Here is a 22,993-nt window from a genome sequence, read left to right as displayed (position 1 = left end):
AGTAAAAACTATATATATGCAAGTTGAGGTATATTTAAGAAATATAGGCAGGGATTATGGCTGACTCGGATTGTCTGAAGGGTTCTCCAATAGAGTGTGGCGGAAGAAATCACTGGCTTTGCTTTTGAAATGAAGGACATTAATTTAGTCCCCGGTAGGATCCCATTTCAGTGGTACAGTTACTTTTTTCACTGCCGGTGCTGAGCAGTGGCAGAATTGTGACAGTTCAATTGTCCCACTGAAAGCTCTCTCTTATCGAGTGGTAGGGTCCGAAGACGAGTCTCACCAACCACGACCACCGCCACGCCGTCTCCCCGAGGCTTCCTCCGGCCAGAGAGGGCTTTTACGAAACTCTTCGGCCTTTCTTGATAAAATTCCTCACCTCGCCCTCTGCCGAGGGGGCGGCAGCCACTCCCTTTCCTTTACCGGAGAATTGGCCTCCTGGCCTCGATCCCAAGAGTGGAGAAGGTGCAGTCGGTCCTGCGGGCTGCTCGATCCCTATAAGAGCCGGCGCGGAGGGTGCTCGCGCTGCCAGGAGGACTCGGCAGCGCCATGAGCTCCGGGGTATCGGTGCGGAGAGGCGTCCTCACCGAGGAGCAGTTCTCAAAGCTCTTCGGCGAGGAGGGTGATGACAGACCGCCGAGGGGCAGCCTGTGGGAGCGCGTGGGGCGCAGGTGCAGCTGTTCTGCCAAAGAGCTGCGCCGCGCGCTGGTGGCGCGGGTACCCGTGGCCGGGTGGTTACCGCGCTACAAGCTGCGCAGGTGGTTGTTGGGGGACCTGGTGGCTGGCCTGACGGTTGGAATCGTACATATTCCGCAAGGTAAGAGTGGGGGGGTGGTTTGTGCTACCAGTTGTGGGGCGCCCCCTAGTCCAGAGAACTATGCAAAGGTGGCCCTATTCCGGGGCGGCGGGTTAGAGGCAAATTTGTACTTCGGTTTGGGTGCCATAAAATCTAGCAGTGGCCCTGGATGAGATGTCAATGAATGCGATTACAATGGTTGGGTGTATTTACATTGAATGCTAGTAACATTAATTATTTTTAGCGCCTAGAAACGACAAAAGGTCATAATTAGGAGTTAGACACGAATTATTATCTCCTGACATTGAATTCCACGGCGAGGAGAAGAAAATAATTTAACGGCAAAGGGGTCTAAAGGCTTAAAGTTTACAACAAGATGAGACTGGCCCCAAGAGTGCTAGTCAAGTCGCACTAGAGAGAAGGGTTTAAATGGTGTTCCATTCATTTGCAAAAATACTTCTTTTGTCAAATCAAAGCACTTCTCCATTCTGACGGTTTCTACTGGTGCAGAGTTGTGTTCTCATTAAACTTGGCAATCTGCCCCGTGAAAAACATACCAGTTCAATTCTTATTAGCGGAAATTCACTGAATAACCGTTAGCAACACTCACTCTATAAAAACGTCTTTTGGTACTTCGCCGATTATTAGTTACCTCGGGTGTACGATGTTTTATTGACTTCTGAATGATAGAAGGCAAAGTCTTCCCTGCAGACTTCAGGACCTGGCACCTGCAGTTTGAAATCAGAGCTGCGAAAATGGGGTTCAACACACAAGGCTGTCTTGCATGCTAAAAGGTGCTGAGCATTAGTTCTTTCCTCCAAGGGCGTTAGGACCAGGGGATAATTGCTCTGTAGGTTATGTGGACACTGAGGAGAGGTGGTGTGTGCATGTGTGTGCACCAGTAGTTTCTGTCGTGGTCAGAAGTGATTACATGAGAAGAGGCAAAACAAATAATCTTCCTTTTAGTATTTTTGTGGCGTGCACTCATCTGTCAGGGTCTGATTTGCAAAGATATTTGAACACTTAAGGAAAAAAGACACTCAGCACCTTTTCATCATTCGGACTTTGACTTAAAGGAGAGCCATTAAATTGGGTTATTAGTGCCACTTGTTATGAAACCGCAATGTTTATTTGAAGTTCTATGTTAACGCCTGAAATGATATTAAAAAAACAACCAGACTCTTTTAAGAACAATTATAACTGCAAAGAATGACGTGTGATTGATGTGCTTTTGCCACTTTCGGAGTTCTTATTGTGACGGCAGGTGACAAACAAATCTCTGTACAGAAGTTTATTATTTTTAATTATTTAAAGGAATTACTATAGCTCTTCGACTATCGACTCCAATAATCAAAAATGTTAACAGATGCTCTCCGCATTGTTTGATGTTACACTTTTCGTCCCAAGTGGGATGGGTGTGCCCAGACGTGGGTCCCTTGCTCACTGTGCCACTGGATTCAAGCCAGCCTGGCTGAAGAAGGGTGACATACCCTGAAACCGGTCCCAGGATGCTTGTTTCCGGTCCAGGGAGGACCTGGCCTGGCAGTTCGGTCTGGACTGTTCCCATGGGGCACAGGGTCAAGACTGATTTGCATATGGCTGGGTCCAAACTGGAGTGGCGTAGTCGGCAAAAGATCAATGGATTTAACCCAGATCTTTTGACTGGGGGAGAATGTTTGCATTTTCAGCATTCTGTCCATCATTTGTTTTGCTGTTACACTTTTCGTCCTAAGTGGGATGGGTATGCCCAGACGTGGGTCCCTCACTCACTGTGCTACAGGATTCAAGCTAGCCTGGCTGAAGAAGGGTGAGATGCCCTGAAACCGGTCCCAGGATGCTTGTTTCCAGTCCAGGGAGGACCTGGCCTGGCTGTTTGGTCTGGACTGTTCCCATGGGGCTCAGGGTCGAGACTGATTTGCATATGGCTGGGTCCAAACTGGGGTGGCATAGTGGGCAAAAGAACGATGGATTTAACCCAGATCTTTTGACTGGGGGAGAATGTTTGCATTGTCAGCATTCCGGCCATCATTTGTTTGCTGTAACACTTTTCGCCCTAAGTGGGAGGGTATGCCAGACGTGGGTCCCTTGCTCACTGTGCCACTGGATTCAAGCCAGCCTGGCTGAAGAAGGGTGACATACCCTGAAACCGGTCCCAGGATGCTTGTTTCCGGTCCAGGGAGGACCTGGCCTGGCTGTTTGGTCTGGACTCTTCCCATGGTGCACAGGGTCGAGACTGATTTTCATATGGCTGGGTCCAAACTGGGGTGGCATAGTGGGCAAAAAAACAATGGATTTAACCCAGATCTTGTGACTGGGGGAGAATGTTTGTATTGTCAGCATTCCGTCCATCATTTGTTTGCTGTAACACTTTTCGCCCTAAGTGGGATGGGTATGCCCAGATGTGGGTCCCTTGCTCACTGTGCCACTGGATTCAAGCTAGCCTGGCTGAAGAAGGGTGACATACACTGAAACTGGTTCCGGGATGCTTGTTTCCGGTCCAGGGAGGACCTGGCCTGGCAGTTCGGTCTGGACTGTTCCCATGGGGCACAGGGTCAAGACTGATTTGCATATGGCTGGGTCCAAACTGGGGTGGCGTAGTGGGCAAAAGAACGATGGATTTAACCCAGATCTTTTGACTGGGGGAGAATGTTTGCATTGTCAGCATTCCGTCCATCATTTGTTTGATGTTACACTTTTCTCCCTAAGTGGGATGGGTATGCCCAGACGTGGGTCCCTTGCTCACTGTGCCACTGGATTCAAGCTACCCTGGCTGAAGAAGTGTGACATACCCTGAAACGGGTCCCAGGATGTTTGTTTCCGGTCCAGGGAGGACCTGGCCTGGCAGTTCGGTCTGGACTATTCCCATGGGGCACAGGGTCAAGCCTGATTTGCATATGGCTGGGTAGTGGGCCAAAGAATTATAGATTTAACCCAGATCTTTTGACTGGGGGAGAATGTTTGCATTGTCAGCATTCCGTCCATCATTTGTTTGCTGTTACACTTTTCGCCCTAAGTGGGATGGGTATGCCCAGACGTGGGTCCCTTGCTCACTGTGCCACTGGATTCAAGCTAGCCTGGCTAAAGAAGTGTGACATACCCTGAAACGGGTCCCAGTATTTTTGTTTCCGGCCCAAGGAGGACCTGGCCTGGCAGTTTGGTCTGGACTGTTCCCATGGGGCACTGGGTCACAACTGATTTGCATATGGCTGGGTCCAAACTGGGGTGGCGTAGTGGGCAAAAGAACGATGGATTTAACCCAGATCTTTTGACTGGGGCAGAATTTTTGCATTGTCAGCATTCCGTCCATCATTTGGTTGCTGTAACACTTTTCGCCCTAAGTGGGATGGGTATGCCCAGACGTGGGTCCCTTGCTCACTGTGCCACTGGATTCAAGCCAGCCTGGCTGAAGAAGGGTGACATACCCTGAAACCGGTCCCAGGATGCTTGTTTCCGGTCCAGGGTGGACCTGGCCTGGCAGTTCGGTCTGGACTGTTCCCATGGGGCACATGGTCAAGACTGATTTGCATATGGCTGGGTCCAAACTGGAGTGGCATAGTGGGCAAAAGATCGATGGATTTAACCCAGATCTTTTGACTGGGGGAGAATGTTTGCATTTTCAGCATTCCGTCCATCATTTGTTTTGCTGTTACACTTTTCGCCCTAAGTGGGATGGGTATGCCCAGACGTGGGTTCCTTGCTCACTGTGCTACTGGATTCAAGCTAACCTGGCTGAAGAAGGGTGACATACCCTGAAACCGGTCCCAGGATGCTTGTTTCCAGTCCAGGGAGGACCTGGCCTGGCTGTTTGGTCTGGGCTGTTCCCATGGGGCACAGGGTCGAGACTGATTTGCATATAGCTGGGTCCAAACTGGGGTTGCGTAGTGGGCAAAAGAACGATGGGTTTAACCCAGCTCTTTTGACTGGGGGAGAATGTTTGCATTGTCAGCATTCCGTCCATCATTTGTTTGCTATAACACTTCTTATTGTGACGGCAGGTGACAAACAAATCTCTGTACAGAACTTTATTATTTTTAATTATTTAAAGGAATTACTATAGCTCTTCGACTATTGACGCTAATAATCAAAAATGTTTACAGATGCACTCCACACCAAGCACAGCATCAGAGTTGCATTTTGGAACTTGTAATCTTTGATTCCTATTAGCAGTTCTTAGGTCTTGCATACTAGACTGCCCAAGCGCTATCTATTGCGAGATGCATTGTTACCTTACAGTGAACTGAGAGCCCGCCCATTGCTTACTTTTGGTTGGTTTCATTGCCACTCTGATTTGCTTGCTCATTTATTCGTTTGTGTGGGCTTTCCTTCATCATCTTGTGTTTGTCCTTCACCTATATCATAGATGCATTGCATGTGTCCTTCCACTGCCCATTTTTCAGGTGCTACTTTCTTCTTTTTGTGTGTTACAGCGTGGAGTGCAAAATCCCTCCCTCCGTCACAGACCAAAGATCTCACATACACACATTATCCATACATTCGCTGGTGGGGCCCATAACACCAACATTCACTCACCATTAATCCGTGTGGGAGGCGATTATCTTCCAAACACTGGTATGAGAAGGAAATACCACTTTTACCCTAATGAGTGACAAATCTACACCACCTTCCGATACTCATTAGGCCCTGAATTTCACCTTTAGTATTCCTCTCATAAATCGGGATGGATCAGTTAGTTGCTGATTTAGCTTAATTTCTAATTTTCTAATTAACCCTTTCGTTAACACATTTCAATGAATAAACAACCCAACTCACTTCTGTAGATATTCAATTTAAATTTTTATATAAGTAATGCAAATTAAATCATTCTTTTGATCAAGTTGTCATTCATATTTACCTATTCTGGCTAAATGTCGTCCTCTGTGTCAAATCTGGCAGTCTCGCAAATCTATGCCCATCAGATTTAGTAAATTCAGTTCATCAGGAGTTTAGGCATTAATTCATTCCGTCAAAGATTCCGGCAAACAGCTGTCCTGCAGTGTCACCGTCCTCTCCGTCAGCATAACATCAGGAAATCGAGAAAGGACAGAAACGAACCCGCACCAACCTCTCTTATCTACCATAATTTATAGTAAAAATCATTGACAAATTGTATCGAAAACGGGTCTTCAAATGTTCTGATTGGTCAATTGAAATCGTCTGACAGGATTCCCACCAAAATAAAGTCTCTGAGGTCATTATACTTGATTGTTCCGGTTTTTAGAAGCACATTATTGTTCTTTCAGAAAAGCTGGCTTGTGTCCCAGGGCAACCCTGAAGGGTACAGTCTGGTTAGGGTCATGACGAGGCCACTGTAGCTGGCGTCAGCGCAGGCGCACTTCACCCAAGCCTTGTTCGGTGTTGTCAGTCGGGTTAGGCATCTAAGGCAGCCATTATACGATAGGCCCAAATGGTCAACTTAAGCAAAAGAAACACAAAACGTAATTAATACATAGAAATAACTAAATAAATGTTATTCCCTCACTAATACCCATATGTGTGTGTATTTATCTAGCATTAAGCAACACTCAAGCGGGTTTATACTTACAAAATAAAGCACAAGTCACAAATACATCACTAAAGCGACATATATCATGCAATATTCTAATTGTCTATCATTAGTATGCGTACATATTTTAGTTTACAAAGTAATAAAGTCATGCAAAGCAATCCCACGTGTATTTCAGTCATTAATAAGGTTGATTAGTTAATTCCACTTCAATCTATTAATTCAATTACAATTAATCAATTAATCTAATTAATAAACATGCAAAGTGGGGTGGGTATACAACATTTTTGTATTACCTGCTCCAGCAATCCCCCCTTTGGTGATTTTATCACCATACCACCCAAAAATGTTGTTCTGTCTTACGGAATCTTTAAAATGTTTTCTTGCTCTTAATCATAATTCAGTTTCACCTACGTCTTCTCTTTTTGCTGATTCGTACATACTCTCCTTCCACTCCTCCAATTCTATCTCCTCAATTTCCCTTTCTTGTTTCTTATCTTTTCTTTTTGATTTTTCGCTTTTTACTCTTTTCTTGTTTTTATTATTCTTACAACAAATACAACCTAATCTTATCACTAAAATTATGCATATTACACATGTTAATGGAAACAATATTTTGCCTACAAATGTACTGCCAAGCTTTACTAAAAACATTTTAATAGCAGCTATTTTCTTTCCAATTTCTTCCCAAACACCTTCAACCTCCAGTGGTACTATTTCATCATGCAATTCAGTAATATTCTTAATATACATTTTCAGATCTTTGCTTTCATCAGGAATGTAAGTACAACAATGTTGAACCTTCAGCATTCCACAGACTCCACCCTCTTTTGCCAATAATATATCAAGAGCAAGTCGATTTTGCATTACCATAGCACGCATGGCAACCATTTCAGTGTTTACCAATAAGAATACTCCAGCGGTGCTTGTTGACAAGCGATCCACTACTGTTGATAATTTTCTAATTTTGTTTGCATTCAGAGTTATTCCTACTGCTAGTATCAATGCTTCAAAAATGTCACCTACAATTTCTGCCCAGGATTCTCTTTTACTCCTCGCTAAATGATTACTTAAACTATGTACACCATCTTCTCCTCTATCCATATGAAATGTTTTCGGAAAGACCAGGCCTACGTAACATGTGCAATACCAATGGTCTGGCAAACGATAATATGCCCTGTTCCCACAAATAAAACATAATCCAGGAAAAACTGGATCTTTACCACCTTTAAATCCCCATCCACCCATGATTCGATATGTATCATGGCACTCATTATTACCTAGGAAATAATTATCATACACAGTTTGATTCCTTCGGATGCAAAATTTCCCTTTCTGAGGCCAATCTAAAGCTATAGTTGGACTAGCTTTTCCATTCAAGTGTTTTTCTTTCTCTATATCCCAGACTGTTTTCTCCACTTTCCCTTCTGCTGCCTTTCTTTGCATTTTCAATCTCCTTTCTTCAACCATGTCTAAGAATGTATTTTCCTCCTTCTTCAAACTGCATCTCAAATTGTTTCTAAAAATATACCCTAATGTTAGTTCTTTAGTTTCTAAGAAAAATTCACCTAATACCCTAACAGGTTTTACTTTGTTTAATTTATTATAAGAAGGCACTTGCACAAAAATGTTATCTACATCTGAAAAATAATATTCTAATTTCCCTGTCTGATAAAATAAACTAGCTATCACACTACATGTTATTCCATACGTTGCTGGAAGATGATGATAAGTCACTCCTTCAGAAACAGATGCAGGTAACTGCATACATACGTAGCAGTCCTGTACGTCCATTGTCTTTACATATTCATACAATAATTTTGAAAACACATTATTAGAAAAATCTGTTATTGACCTATGTAAATAATTATTATCTATTCTAGTTGGAACTACCTTTGGAATTTCCCCTATATTAGTTTTGTTCTCACTATGTCCTTCTAATGTATCTATAGTGACCTTAAAAGAAATGACAAGAGCAAGGATGCTCCATAAAAGTATTACTAATCCTGTACAACAACAACACATTTTACACCATCTTTTCATGAATGTACATCTACCTTTGCTACTATCTATGTTAGCCATCTTTGTTAAAATGGACCGTGTCTTTTGACTTAGCCTCTTTCACTTCACAATTGGTTTCCAACCTAAGGCTCTAACACCTATTTGGTTCTACCAGTATCTATCTTTTGATTTAATTTCTTGTTCTCTTCATCAACAGTTTTCTTGATTTATTCAGTTTGGCATCTCATCATTCTTTACTTTCCTCTCGTCATCCAAATACAGAATTTCCTGAACCTCCGTTTCGTCTTCTCCAATGCCGGACAAGAGAACTCTCAGGATTTCCGATTCTACTTCTAATTCAACCACTTTCAGTACAGCCTCCTCTGGATTTCCTTGACTATCTGCTTCTTCTCCCTTTTCAGGCAGAGCCATGTACGTCCATTCCGGTGACTTATATTTCTGGTTAGGTTTCCTTGTTCTTTTACTCTCTTTATCCTCAGCTATTTCGTCTTCTTTTGATTTTTCTTGACTTGTCACTTCATTCACCTGTTCAGCTCTTGGTGAATTCATTCGTGTCAGTCGATATCTCAGTTTCCTTATTTTATTGGGCCAAACGTCATCTCTTGCAACTCTTTTTACTTTACTCCCTTTGTCATTCTTTTAATTCCTCCAAGCTCTCTTTCTTAGAACTCGACCTTCAGGTATTTAATTTTCACTCTGTCTCAACTTGCTTTGTCTTTTCAACGACTTCTTCTTCCACCGCTTGTTTTGTTTTCCCTACTTCTGTTCCTCCTCGGATCTCCGACACGCAATCTTCCAGCTGGCTACTTGTCCCTTCACCTAACTGGATGTTGCAGTTCCCTACATCTCCTTGGGGGTCTTCCGCAGAAATCTGTCCCTCTCTCTCTGTACCTGTCCCTTGTTCACTTAAATTTGTTATTTCAGGTGGAATTTCTCTCAGTCTCTCGTCTGGCACTTCCTTTTCACGAATTTCTCTTATTGTTTCTTCAGTACTCTTTCCTCTTTTCTTTCTGTGTTCTTTTTTAGAACCCTGCGCTTCTTGCTCGTTTCCAGAATCGCTGGATTCAGAAATCTGCAATCTTCTTCTCAGAGAGCTACTTCTGGGGACCAAAGCTGGACTTAGTTCTGTTTCCCCCCTTTCAGAGTTTTCTCGTGTCTTTGACCCTTCGTCATCTGACTCAGTACTTGATTCTGATTCATCAAAATATTATTTTCCTGTGCTGTCCACTGGATTCGGAATTCTCAATGTGTGACTTGCATGGATCCAGTTTTTCAATCCAGCACACTTCACAGCTGTTGTCGTGGTCAAAATGACTTGTCGTGGTTTTCCCCACCGTGGAACCAAACAATTTCTCCTTCTGTGGACTTTTATCCTTACCCAGTCACCTGCGCTCAGATCATGGGCTGGCTTCTTTTCAAGTGTGGTGGCATCTGCTCCAACCTGATGAAACACAGAATGAACTGCGTCAGCCAGGCCTTTACAGTATTCCAACACCATGTCATCAGTTATAGTCATCAGCTTGTTGACTGGTATAAACACATGCCTCATCGCACGTCCCATGATTATTTCATGAGGACTCAATCCTGTAGTTCTGTCTGGAATTGACCTAATTGTCATGAGTACCAGAGGCAAGACATCAGGCCATTTCATACCTGTGGCCAAACACATTTTCCCTATTCTATTTTTGATAGTACCATTCATCTGTTCAACCACACCAGAAGCCTCTGGTCGGTAGGCACAATGTAGTTTTTAAGATAAGGGTACCCAAGCACACGTAAAATCAAGGTCAAAACAGTTAGAATGTACACAAACAAGTAACACAAGTAGATCTTCGTCTCTTTCTATTGAGTTTCTTCGGTTTAATATTCTTTTTTCAGAATGTGTTTCACAGTCTTCAAAATGGTTCCCAAGCCAACACGTGTTTCGTCGCCTTTAGTAGTTTTTTACATGCGACTTGTTCACGGCTGAATACGGTATTATATGCAAAGTGTCTAGTATGACGATAATTCCAGGTCATACATTCAGGCGACGAGGGAGGGGGAGGTTAAAGAATTTCTTCTGGGTGAAACGTTTTCACATCTCAGCTGTGCTCGCAATTTGAGCACTTCGTCTCTCGATCTATGAAGTGTATCTCCCCCCAACCGCGTCTGGCTCCAAAAGCCAGACGCGGTTGGGGGGAGATACACTTCATAGATCGAGAGACGAAGTGCTCAAATTGCGAGCACAGCTGAGATGTGAAAACGTTTCACCCAGAAGAAATTCTTTAACCTCCCCCTCCCTCGTCGCCTGAATGTATGACCTGGAATTATCGTCATACTAGACACTTTGCATATAATACCGTATTCAGCCGTGAACAAGTCGCATGTAAAAAACTACTAAAGGCGACGAAACACGTGTTGGCTTGGGAACCATTTTGAAGACTGTGAAACACATTCTGAAAAAAGAATATTAAACCGAAGAAACTCAATAGAAAGAGACGAAGATCTACTTGTGTTACTTGTTTGTGTACATTCTAACTGTTTTGACCTTGATTTTACGTGTGCTTGGGTACCCTTATCTTGATTCTATGTGGTCTGACCGCAGTGTTTAGGGAGGCTGGTGGTTCTCCCCTACCCTCTAGCACCGTCACTGATTTATGAAGCTTACTAATATCAGGTGGACTCACCATAAGCGCCTGTCATCTATTATAAATACCACTGTGCAAAACGTTAACAATGTAGTTTTTGTTGTACATTCAATGCCTCACAAATTAATCCTACAATCTCATTATGAAAATGTCCTCCTCGGTCTGACTCAATTGTCACTGGGAACTCGAACCTAGGGATAAACTCTCTCAGCAGTAGCTTGGCCACTGTCATCCCATCATTTCTCCTTGTTAGGAATGCTTCCACCCACCTAGAGAATAGGCAGACCACAACCAAAACATACCTCAGTCTGTTACAGGGAGGCATCTCAATGAAATCTACTTGCATTCTGGTGAAAGGCCCTCCTTCCCGACCTATTGTTCCCAGACTCACTACTGTCTTCCTTCCAGGATTGTATTGCTGACATATTAGGCACCTTTGACAAAGACTTTCTGCTACAAGTCTGAATTTTGCATTGTACCAGGTCTGCTTAAATGACCTGATCATGGCATCTCTCCCTATATTATCCCTGGTCATGATACATCCGTGCCATGGTAGACATCATGCTATCAGGCATAACTGGTCTTCCATCTCGATAGATCCACACATGTTCCCTTTTCCTTGGGGCACATCCTGCTTTTACCCACTGTCTCATTTCCTCATCTCCTGCCTCTTCCTGCAATTGTCTTACCTCTTCCCAAGTTCCAACAATATTAGTAAACATTAATGAGCAAGAAGACATTTCTCTTTCCTTAGCCCGATTGACCGAACTCTGATTACGTGCACAATACTGTGCCATGTCATTGGCGTACCTGTTCCCTGTGGCGATATAATCACCACCTTGACTATGAGCAGCACATTTTACAACAGCCAATTGTCTAGGCAGCTGTATCGCCTCAAGCAACTTTCCAACCACTTCTGCATTCTTAATAGGAGTTCCACTTGAGGTCAGGAAACCTCTTTGTAGCCATAGTTGGCCAAAGTCATGGACCACTCCAAAGCCATACTGGCTGTCAGTTGTCACAGTCACTGTCACACTTTTCCCAATCTTGCATGCTCTAGTCAAAGCCACAAGTTCTGCTACTTGGGCTGATTTTACTCCTTTCAGATAGGACGCTTCTATTACTGCTGCGACTGTGCATACTGCATACGCTGCACTCAGCACTCCTTCATCTGTTCTCAAACATGACCCATCAACGAACATCACAAAATCACTTTCTGGCAAAGGTACATCTTTTATATCTGGTCGTGGCTTTGTACAAAAATCAAGTACATCCGAACAATCATGATCTACTTCATCTCTTACTTCCACAATCTCAGCATCAGGCAACAAAGTTGCAGGATTCACATTCAAACATCTTGCAAGACTCCCATTAGTTGCACCCAATATGACTTTCTCATATTTAGTCAGCCGACTGTGTGTCATATACTGAGTACGACTCCTTGTCAACAGAATCGCTACATCATGAGGTACAAACACTTTCAATGGATATCCCATCACAATTCCTTCACTCTGCTCCAAACTTCGACATGTTGCAGCCACCGCTTTCAAACATCCAGGTAAAGCTGCAGCTACTGGATCAAGCATCGCTGAAAAATATGCAATTGGTCTTCTCAGTTTTCCATGCTTCTGGATCAACACAGAAAGTGCACATCCATTTCTCTCACTGCAATACAACTCAAATTCTTTCTCATACCCAATGCAGGTGCTTCACACAAACCATGTCTCAATTTTCTAAACGCTGCCAATTCCTCCTTGTTTAATTCAATGGGATCTTTCACATCACTTCTCGTTAATCGCACCAAAGGTTTTGCGATCAAGGAGAAGTTGCTGATCCACTGACGACAGTATCCAACCATTCCTAAAAACATTCTCACTTCTCTTTGAGTCATGGGAACTCTCATTCCTTTTATCATTCTGATTCTATCTATAGTTCTTTTCCTTAGTCCTTTCTCAATGTTATGTCCCAAATACTGTACTTCCTTCTTGCAAAACTGTAGTTTCGCTGGTGACACTTTAAGTCCTGAATCTGCCAAATGATTCAGCAAGGCTATTATGTCTACCTCATAAGCTTCACGCGTTTTTGACGCCACCAAAAGGTCATCAATGTATTGGACTAATACAGAGCTTTCGGGCATTTCTAGACTCTCCAAATACTTTTTAAATAGCTGATTGAATATTGAGGGGCTTTCTGTATACCCCTGTGGGATTCTGCACCATGCCAAAATACGCTCACCAAAACGAAATGCAACAATTTGCTGACTGTCGTGGTGCAATGGGATGGAAAAGAAAGCATGGCACAGCTCAATCACCGTATACCATTCTGCATCATGGGTAATCTGATATAAAATCACTGATGGATTTGGTACAATGGGACAACATGATACCACAACTTTATTTACCTTTCTCAGATCTTGCACTATCCTGAATTTCCCATTAGGCTTTTTCAGTCCCATTATCGGTGAATTACATGGACTACTCATTATTTCTCTCAAAATTCCTTGCCTGATCATTTTTTCTATTACAGCAGTTACTCCTTCAATTATCTCAGGTGTCAATTTGTATTGCGGAACATTTGGATATGTTACTCCTTACTTTACTGTTATTTTAATTGGATCTACATTTCTCATTACCCCTACATCTTCTCCAGTGAAATCCCAAACTTCTGCTTTTACAGATTGTCTCAATTCTTTAGGTAATTCCTCAGGGTTTAATACAGCATATGTTTCAGTAACTTCATTTTCTCTGTTAGCTATGGTCATTTTATACAATACATCATCATCTGGTGTTTCAAAAGCTATTCCATCCGGAGTACAAAATATAGTGCAATTAATTTTACACAACAGGTCCCTACCTAATAAATTCACAGGACTGCTGTCACACACCACAAAGCGGTGCATTTCTGAAAATTTCCCTATGCTAACTTTCACTGGGTCAGTAAGATATGTTTTAATCTGTCTGTTGGACACACCAACTACTTGGATCGTTTCATCCGAGAGAGGAAGATTCATAACATCAGCTGATCTAACAGTTGATCGAGTAGCACCAGTATCCACTAGGAAAGTAATATTTTCATCATTAACCTTCCCATCTACAAAAGGTCCTGTCTGGTCTACTTCTAGAGTTGCGCCAAGTACGCACTCTCCTTCCTCCCTTCGGCACCGTCAATAGCTCTCTTCTGAGTCACTCTTATCGCGTTGCAGCCAATACTGCAAGACAGCGCTAGCGCGTGGCGGCTTATTTACCTGTTCTTCATTGTAGAATCCCGATTCACTTCTATACTTCTGTGTGTTTCTGCTCTGTGGAAAAGGCGGTTTTGGCACATGATTCTGTGGGGGAACAACTTGCTGCTGTTGCTGCAGTTGACCACTCACCTCATGCTGCACCTGTGGGTTCAATGATGGATTTTCATTGTTAGTACTCGGAGGAAACTTACACTCGGATTTCCAATGCCCTATCCTGCCGCAATTATGACACGGAAATTTATTTTTAGCTTCTTCAATATTCCCTTTATACTTCCCAGTATTGAATTTCGGCTTTGATCCTGCTTGTTCCACTGATTGTGCTTCTTGTCTCTCCGCTACCTTTACCTGTGCCCACATTGCCTTCTCTTTTAGCTTCCGCTGTTTTGCTTCAATTTCATCACTGAAGTATTTAGCATGTCTCAATACTTCATCTATTTTCTTGTTTTGCCAATCTACCGTATGCTGTTTAATCATCTCACCAATTTCTGGACGTAAACCATATACAAATCTGTATACAAAATGACTCAAATCCTTTTCACTCAGATTCTCATCTCCGCTAAACTGCTTAAAAGCTAGTATTAGCCTCTCGTAATATGCATGTACTGACTCTTTGCTTTCCTGGTGTGTTCGATCAATCTTTACCCAATCTGTCTCTTTAGGGGGCACTTTGTTTTCCAAGAATACCATAACCTGCTCATATTTCTTCATCACCTCGGGATCTGGAGCTCCTGTTTTAGGATCCCTAGGATATTCCTGGGTTGGCCAATTAATCATAAGTTTTCACTCTGTCCATAGATCTGCTAGTACAATTATGTCAAACAGACTATTCAAATCAATCCATAATACTTTAGACAATTTCACAAATCTGTCTACCTGCCTGTTCCACTCAACGGACTTCTCACGTAGTCGAGGGAAATCATTCATAAAAGACAAAATATCCTGTCTTGTCCATGGGACATGTACATATCCTCCTCGTGGAATCTCTCTCATAGGGCATTCTGTCACTACCTTCTCCTTTTCTCTTACAGGAAATACTGAAAATGTCTTATCTGCGGCATCATCTTGTTTTCTATACCACCTGCTTCTCCATTTATCCACGTCTCCCCATTTTCTCAGCAAAATGATTATGTTCTTAATTTGACCTATTCGTCCTGTGGAGTTCATATTCTCAATGTCCTTTTCAGTGAAATCTACTCGATATGGTTTCTGTAAGGCTTTTACTTTTTCAATATCAATGCCTATCTCATTTGCTACTTCTTCTAACCTTTCATGTACGTTTTTTGCTCTCCAGGTCACATTCTTACACAAAAATAACAATTCTTCATCCTGATAGGTTTTCAATTTTTCTGTGGGGATAGTCCCTACTATTAATTCTTCCAATACCATTCGTAATTTTGTACATAAATTAATCCCGGCACTCTGAAGTCATCTAATACTCTTGATGGTTATTGGCCAAGAAAGAGAAGGACACAATGACAGTAATGGAAAACTGGCTGCGGAACATATTAGGTCCTCACGAAAGTATATGTCAAAAAGTGATTTAATACACAATTTTTACAGAAAGGAAAAACACATTCATGAACAAAAAAATTTATCTGAACTCCCTAGTGTAGTTAGTTCTAGTTATTATTTCATGAGAGGGAGAATTCAGTTTTCTGAGTCTTGATACAGATGGATGACAGCCGACACGTGTTTCGTCACGTATAGTGACTTCCTCAGGGCTATAGACAGAGTCTTTGGACACTTTATAAGACAAACATAAATTGAACTTCTGTTGACGTGTAATGATCAGTGTAGATAATTTCAAGCAAGGATTCTGACGTACAGTATGGTTCCAGGGATTTTAGAACCTGGTAAGGTTTCGAAGGGACAAATCTTGTCGAGAGAAAATCTTCTGAAAATTGTATAGTTGTCTGTAGGCAGTAACAGATCTTCCCCAGTGATTTCTACTATTATTATAGAGAAAGTATACCACGAATAGAAACTTTTTCACACTTCTGATTCATGTAACCTTAGACGAAAGTTGTTCAACACTCAATGAGAGTTATTGACGGATTACAGCTTGTTAGGAAAAGAACGAGTCTCCACCAAGGTTTCTGGAGATGATATAGAACAACAGTAAGTAAGTGTATATCAAAAAAGGGACACTTTTTACTCTAGAAATAAGGGATCTTATATACAATACCCAAAATTTCAGGGATGCTGCACCGTGATATAAAAATGATTTTTGAGACAAAGTTGGTGGGACGGTCTTCAAGTAGTCGTCTATAAGGTGATTTTTCGTAAGTTGTTTGTTGACCCCTGTCCCTTCGTATCGGCAATGGACGTCCATTGCCGATACGAAGGGACAGGGGTCAACTTCCGGACAACTACTACTACACTAGTAGGGCTTACCAGAGCCGGTTTGTGCACTTCACTTAATACGTTGAAGCCAACAAACAACTTACGAAAAATCACCTTATAGACGACTACTTGAAGACCGTCCCACCAACTTTGTCTCAAAAATCATTTTTATATCACGGTGCAGCATCCCTGAAATTTTGGGTATTGTATATAAGATCCCTTATTTCTAGAGTAAAAAGTGTCCCTTTTTTGATATACACTTACTTACTGTTGTTCTATATCATCTCCAGAAACCTTGGTGGAGACTCGTTCTTTTCCTAACAAGCTGTAATCCGTCAATAACTCTCATTGAGTGTTGAACAACTTTCGTCTAAGGTTACATGAATCAGAAGTGTGAAAAAGTTTCTATTCGTGGTATACTTTCTCTATAATAATAGTAGAAATCACTGGGGAAGATCTGTTACTGCCTACAGACAACTATACAATTTTCAGAAGATTTTCTCTCGACAAGATTTGTCCCTTCGAAACCTTACCAGGTTCTAAAATCCCTGGAACCATACTGTACGTCAGAATCCTTGCTTGAAATTATCTACACTGATCATTACACGTCAACAGAAGTTCAATTTATGTTTGTCTTATAAAGTGTCCAAAGACTCTGTCTATAGCCCTGAGGAAGTCACTATACGTGACGAAACACGTGTCGGCTGTCATCCATCTGTATCAAGACTCAGAAAACTGAATTCTCCCTCTCATGAAATAATAACTAGAACTAACTACACTAGGGAGTTCAGATAAATTTTTTTGTTCATGAATGTGTTTTTCCTTTCTGTAAAAATTGTGTATTAAATCACTTTTTGACATATACTTTCGTGAGGACCTAATATGTTCCGCAGCCAGTTTTCCATTACTGTCATTGTGTCCTTCTCTTTCTTGGCCAATAACCATCAAGAGTATTAGATGACTTCAGAGTGCCGGGATTAATTTATGTACAAAATCTGTTAATTACGGGGATTGCCTTGCATGACACGTATAATTCAGCACTCAGGTAGTAGGGTGCTTTCTAATCCCGAGCGGCACCACTTATCCATTTTGTTACCGATCTCACTGTCTTTCCAGCAAGTATCACTACACACCCAATTTGATGTCAATAATTGCTATGATGTGCATCCTCTGATACATTACTACCCCATTTTCTTGTTACCATTCGTAATTTGGCCACATCAATTGATTGGGATTCCTTGTCTTTCCGTTGCAAGCTTCTTAACCATTCACTTAACTCTTCTGCCGATGGTCCTACTGGTTTTTCTATACTTCCGTGTCCAAAATCTTTTTGTGTTTCTGACACTGTCTCTATCATTGTCATACGTCTCTCTGCACAATTCTGGTCTACAAATGGATTATTTGTAAAATTCGGTTCCATTACACTCATAGTCTGCCTCCATGGATTCTCATTCTGATTCACTCTTGGTTGTTCTACTGGTTTATTACTTCTGTAAGGGACTGTCAAACAATGCTCACTGTCCTTCTGTTTGTCAAAAATAGGCATTACTGAACCTATTGTTACTGGAACAGTTACCGCTTCTAAATTCTTGGTCAATTCTCTTGTTTTCTCAGTTAATTCCAGGGTCGTTTTCGCTAATTCTACAGAATTTTCTCCATCTGTTTTTTCTTCTGACCTTTTTTCTACTTCTCTAGTAGCACTGTTTTTACCCAAACTTAGAGATTCTGGTTCCAATTTTATAATTTGCATCGTTTATCTCATTGGGGCACTTGGAGTTAGTATTTCTGGTTCTGGTCGATACGGTGGTGGATTTTTATAGAACATATCATCAAGAACATCATGCTGGGACTCATTCACTCCATACCCGCTCGACTCCACATTATGCCTCTTTTCTACACACTTTCGTCCTTCATTCTCTCCTACAGTTCTTACAGGGAACACACCCTCAGTCATACTCGCATCCCGCCATCTTCTCATTCGATCATTATGCGTTTCATGTCCGTATGGTCTTCCAAACAGGTACCTATATCCTCTACCATTTCTTTGTCTCTCACGTTCATGCATTTCGTCTTCCCATTCCGTCAAAGCCTCAAACTGCGTCGCTCTAGGTCTTGGTTCTAAATTCATCATTTTCTCTCACAAATTTCTCAGAACAGCCAAATTAAGTGAACCATGCTCTGGAAAAGCTAATACTCCGTCATCCTTCGTATATCTCACCCAGTTATCTAACCAAATACAAGTATGAAACCCATATTTCGCAATCATAAAGGATGCGGGGGTTTTCGGTGGAGGAAGTAACTGTCCTTCCCTAGTTTTAACTGGTTTGTCCTTCTTAAACCACTTCTTGATTCTTCCTAACCATGTTTTTCTCTCTTTTTCTGGTGGATCGTAATACATTTTCTTGCCTTTCGCGTATCACTAGTCTCTCTTTACAACTTTACCGCTAGTCTATCCAATCACAGCGCGACTCACACTAACGCACTAATTCAGAGCATCTACGTCACTGTCACAATCCTCAAATCCCAGCACGACTCACACTAACGCACCGATAAGGAGCGTCTACGTCACCCTGTATTTCTCCACTCCTAGCGCGGCGTACACTAACGCACCAATTCGGAGCGTTTCCCAGTTCTGACCGACTGTCCAATCCCAGCGCGGTCGTTCTGATGTCAACAGCCGCTGCGGCAGCTCCTGCTCCTGTTCCTGTCTACCCCTCCTTTACAAATCCGCTCAGTAAGTCTTTGTTTCAATTTCTACACTTCTGTTAGTAACAACATAGAAACACCTCAATTGTCCCCATCGCTAACCAAAGAACAGCAAAAGACCTTTCTCACGAGAATTCCGTCTTTCCCGAGAGCAGCGCTTACCTCTGCCCTACTACGGAATCATTACTTCCGTTTATAAAGTAGCACATCCCTCTACTTCACCCTTCTATCAAGCATTAGCTAATTGTTTCTCTAGTATTTAAGACACATAGTTGGAGACCCAATGCTCCTGAGAAATAAACCCAGAGTTTCGCAATTAACCCGAATGCCTTTACATTCACGCTCGTTCATACAAGAAAATGTAGTACATTCACACAGAATCCTGTCTTTCCCGAGATCAGCGAACAGTCTGTTCTACTACAGAATTATGGCATACGTTAACAAAACAGTGCTTACCTCTCCTTTGTCCTTCTAACAAGCTCAGAGAGTACCTATTACCTTTCCAGTGATAAGCATTATCGCAATGCCAGTTGGATCCCTGGTACCTAAGACCAGAACTTCACAAGTAACCTTCGCTTTCATACACTATTCTCTCACACTATAAATGTCTCTAATGGCAACACACGACGATGCTACCGAATCGAATCCAGACAATGCGTCGTGCAACTTCAATTGTCACACGTTTCCCCTGTGCACCTACAGGGCAACAACAATTCCGTCTTTCCTGAGAGCAGCGCTTACCTCTGCCCTACTACGGAACCGTTACAAACTTCCGACTCCCTACATCCCAGAAGCCGTGCAAACACCATATAACTCAACTTAACTCAACATAGAATGTTAGTACATAAATCAATACCAATCAATAACCAAAAATCAATAAGCACTGTACAAGCAATAATCACTAAACCAAAACAATAACAACCATCATCTTGCTACCAGAAAAACTGCTACAGCGTGGAGTGCAAAATCCCTCCCTCCGTCACAGACCAAAGATCTCACATACACACATTATCCATACATTCGCTGGTGGGGCCCATAACACCAACATTCACTCACCATTAATCCCTGTGGGAGGCGATTATCTTCCAAACGCTGGTATGAGAAGGAAATACCACTTTTACCCTAATGAATGACAAATCTACACCACCTTCCGATACTCATTAGGCCCTGAACTTCACCTTTAGTATTCCTCTCATAAATCGGGATGGATCAGTTAGATGCTGATTTAGCTTAATTTCTAATTCTCTAATTAACCCTTTCATTAACACATTTCAATGAATAAACATTTCTGTAGATATTCAATTTAAATTTTTATATAAGTAATGCAAATTAAATCATTAATTTGATCAAGTTGCCATTCATATTTACCTATTCTGGCTAAATGTCGTCCTCTATGTCAAATCTGGCAGTCTCGCAAATCTATGCCCATCATATTTAGTAAGTTCAGTTCATCAGGAGTTTAGGCATTAATTCATTTCGTCAAAGATTCAGGCAAACAGCTGTCCTGCAGTGTCACCATCCTCTCCGTCAGCATAACGTCAGGAAATCGAGAAAGGCCATAAACAAACCTGCACCAACCTCTCTATTCTACCATAATTTATAGTAAAAATCATTGACAAATTGTATCGAAATCGGGTCTTCAAATGTTCTGATTGGTCAATTGAAATCGTCTGACAGGATTCCCACCAAAATAAAGTCTCTGAGGTCATTATACTTGATTGTTCCGGTTTTTAGAAGCACATTATTGTTCTTTCAGAAAAGCTGGCTTGTGTCCCAGGGCAACCTTGAAGGGTACAGTCTGGTTAGGGTCATGACGAGGCCACTGTAGCTGGCGTCAGCACAGGCGCACTTCACCCAAGCCTTGTTCGGTGTTGTCAGTCGGGTTAGGCACCTAAGGCAGCCATTATACGATAGGCCCAAATGGTCAACTTAAGCAAAAGAAACACAAAACGTAATTAATACATAGAAATAACTAAATAAATGTTATTCCCTCACTAATACCCATATGTGTGTGTATTTATCTAGCATTAAGCAACACTCAAGCGGGTTTATACTTACAAAATAAAGCACAAGTCACAAATACATCACTAAAGCGACATATATCATGCAATATTCTAATTGTCTATCATTAGTATGCGTACATATTTTAGTTTACAAATTAATAAAGTCATGCAAAGCAATCCCACGTGTATTTCAGTCATTAATAAGGTTGATTAGTTAATTCCACTTCAATCCATTAATTCAATTACAATTAATCAATTAATCTAATTAATAAACATGCAAAGTGGGGTGGGTATACAACATTTTTGTATTACCCGCTCCAGCATAAGCACTCCCTGAAAGTGCATGTATTTTCCAGCTGTCTCCTTTGTGTGGTTCTCCTTTCCCCTCCGCTCACTGTGTTATGCTCTCTTTCTTGTCTTTGTGCTTCTCTCCTGTCTGCTTTTGTTGCTCTCTCGCCTGTTTACTTTTAGTCCCCCATGCTCCATGTTACTTTTTCTCCCTGTCAGTTTGCTTTCTTCCCCCATCCTTCATGTTCCTTCACCCCCAATTGCACCCTCTTCATGTTGCTACCTCTCATCCCGCGGTCTTGCTTCCCTCAGCCCTCCTGTTAATTTACTCTCCCCCCCATCCTCTTTGATTCCACACCACCCATCCTCAGTATTGCTTCTGCCCCCGCAGGCTTCACATTGCTGTCTGTCACTCATGTTTCTGTCTTTGCGTTTGACTCGCAAAGAAGCGTGTGATATTTGGATCTGCCTCACCAGCAAGCAAATGACTTGCACAACATTTGGATCAACTTTTCAGGGGAACAAATATTGCTATTCCACCTTAAAAAAGTAGCGGTTCTGGGCCCTACAGTCATGGCCTTAGGTGTCATAATGGAGTAAGTCAGGCACTCAGCTTTCCATTACCGAAGTGCATGACTCCTCTGACCCGAAACACGAGGTGTTGTGCTGCTGTCTCAGAAAAGAGTTGCAGAGTAAATTCTGCAAACGAGCAAGTGGTTGCTTCTTGTTTATGCTCCACAAGTTTTAGATTTGACTCCTGTGACTCCACAGTTTCCCAACATCACAATTTTTAGGACCCATTTAAAAAATAAAAATTAAGCATCTTTTTAATGAGTTTTGAATTTTGTTGTAATTACAAACAATTATGCATGCATTATTCTCACGTCATTACAAGGAGTTAACAGCATAAGCAGTTTTGAGGATTCGTTGTATACGTGTCTTACAGTTGCCCAGCTGTCTCCATATTGCGATATTCCAGTAGGCTTTCAATGTCTGTGATTAAGTCCAGAATGATTTTTTCACTTACTAGGGGGCATATCAACAACAACCGGCGATAATTATTGCTCAGCGCTCTTAGCGTGAGGATAATTATCGCCGGCTAGCGTGAATTTTTATCGCTGAGATAGCGTGCTATTAGCAACGCTTATCTCAATAGCGATAAAAATCTACACGCTAACAGGCTAACGTGAGATTATCGCTGGAAACCCAGCGATAATCACACGTTACCTTGTTGATAGGGACAGGCAAACTTAGCCATGATATCCTCCTTCCATAGGATATCATGGCTAAGTCTGAAAATTAGCAGACGTAAAAAAGCAGCGTTAACCGCGGTTAGCTCTGCTTTTTTTGTCTCTAACAGGGTTAGCGACATTCTTGATAATAGGAGAAATGTCGCTTAGCGACATTTCTCCTATTATTTTACTCTGGAACGCCCCCTTTGCATCTCATTAGAGATGC

General features: G+C 42.0%; 1 protein-coding gene across 2 annotated transcripts in view; it reads left to right on the top strand.

Moving 5' to 3' along the window:
- Positions 1-465: 465 nt before the first annotated feature.
- The window catches only part of LOC146856433 (solute carrier family 26 member 10-like), a 335,814-nt gene continuing 313,286 nt past the window's right edge, over positions 466-22,993 (top strand). For both annotated transcript variants that reach the window (XM_085654582.1, XM_085654581.1), the window contains exon 1: positions 466-820. In XM_085654582.1, coding sequence (XP_085510708.1) covers positions 553-820 — 268 coding nt within the window. In that variant the 5' untranslated portion in view covers positions 466-552. The remainder of the gene's footprint in view (positions 821-22,993) is intronic.

The sequence above is a fragment of the Triturus cristatus genome, chromosome 4_1, assembly GCF_964204655.1.
Source record: "Triturus cristatus chromosome 4_1, aTriCri1.1, whole genome shotgun sequence".
Lineage (NCBI taxonomy): Eukaryota > Metazoa > Chordata > Amphibia > Caudata > Salamandridae > Triturus > Triturus cristatus.
This window is presented reverse-complemented; position numbering and strand designations above follow the sequence as displayed.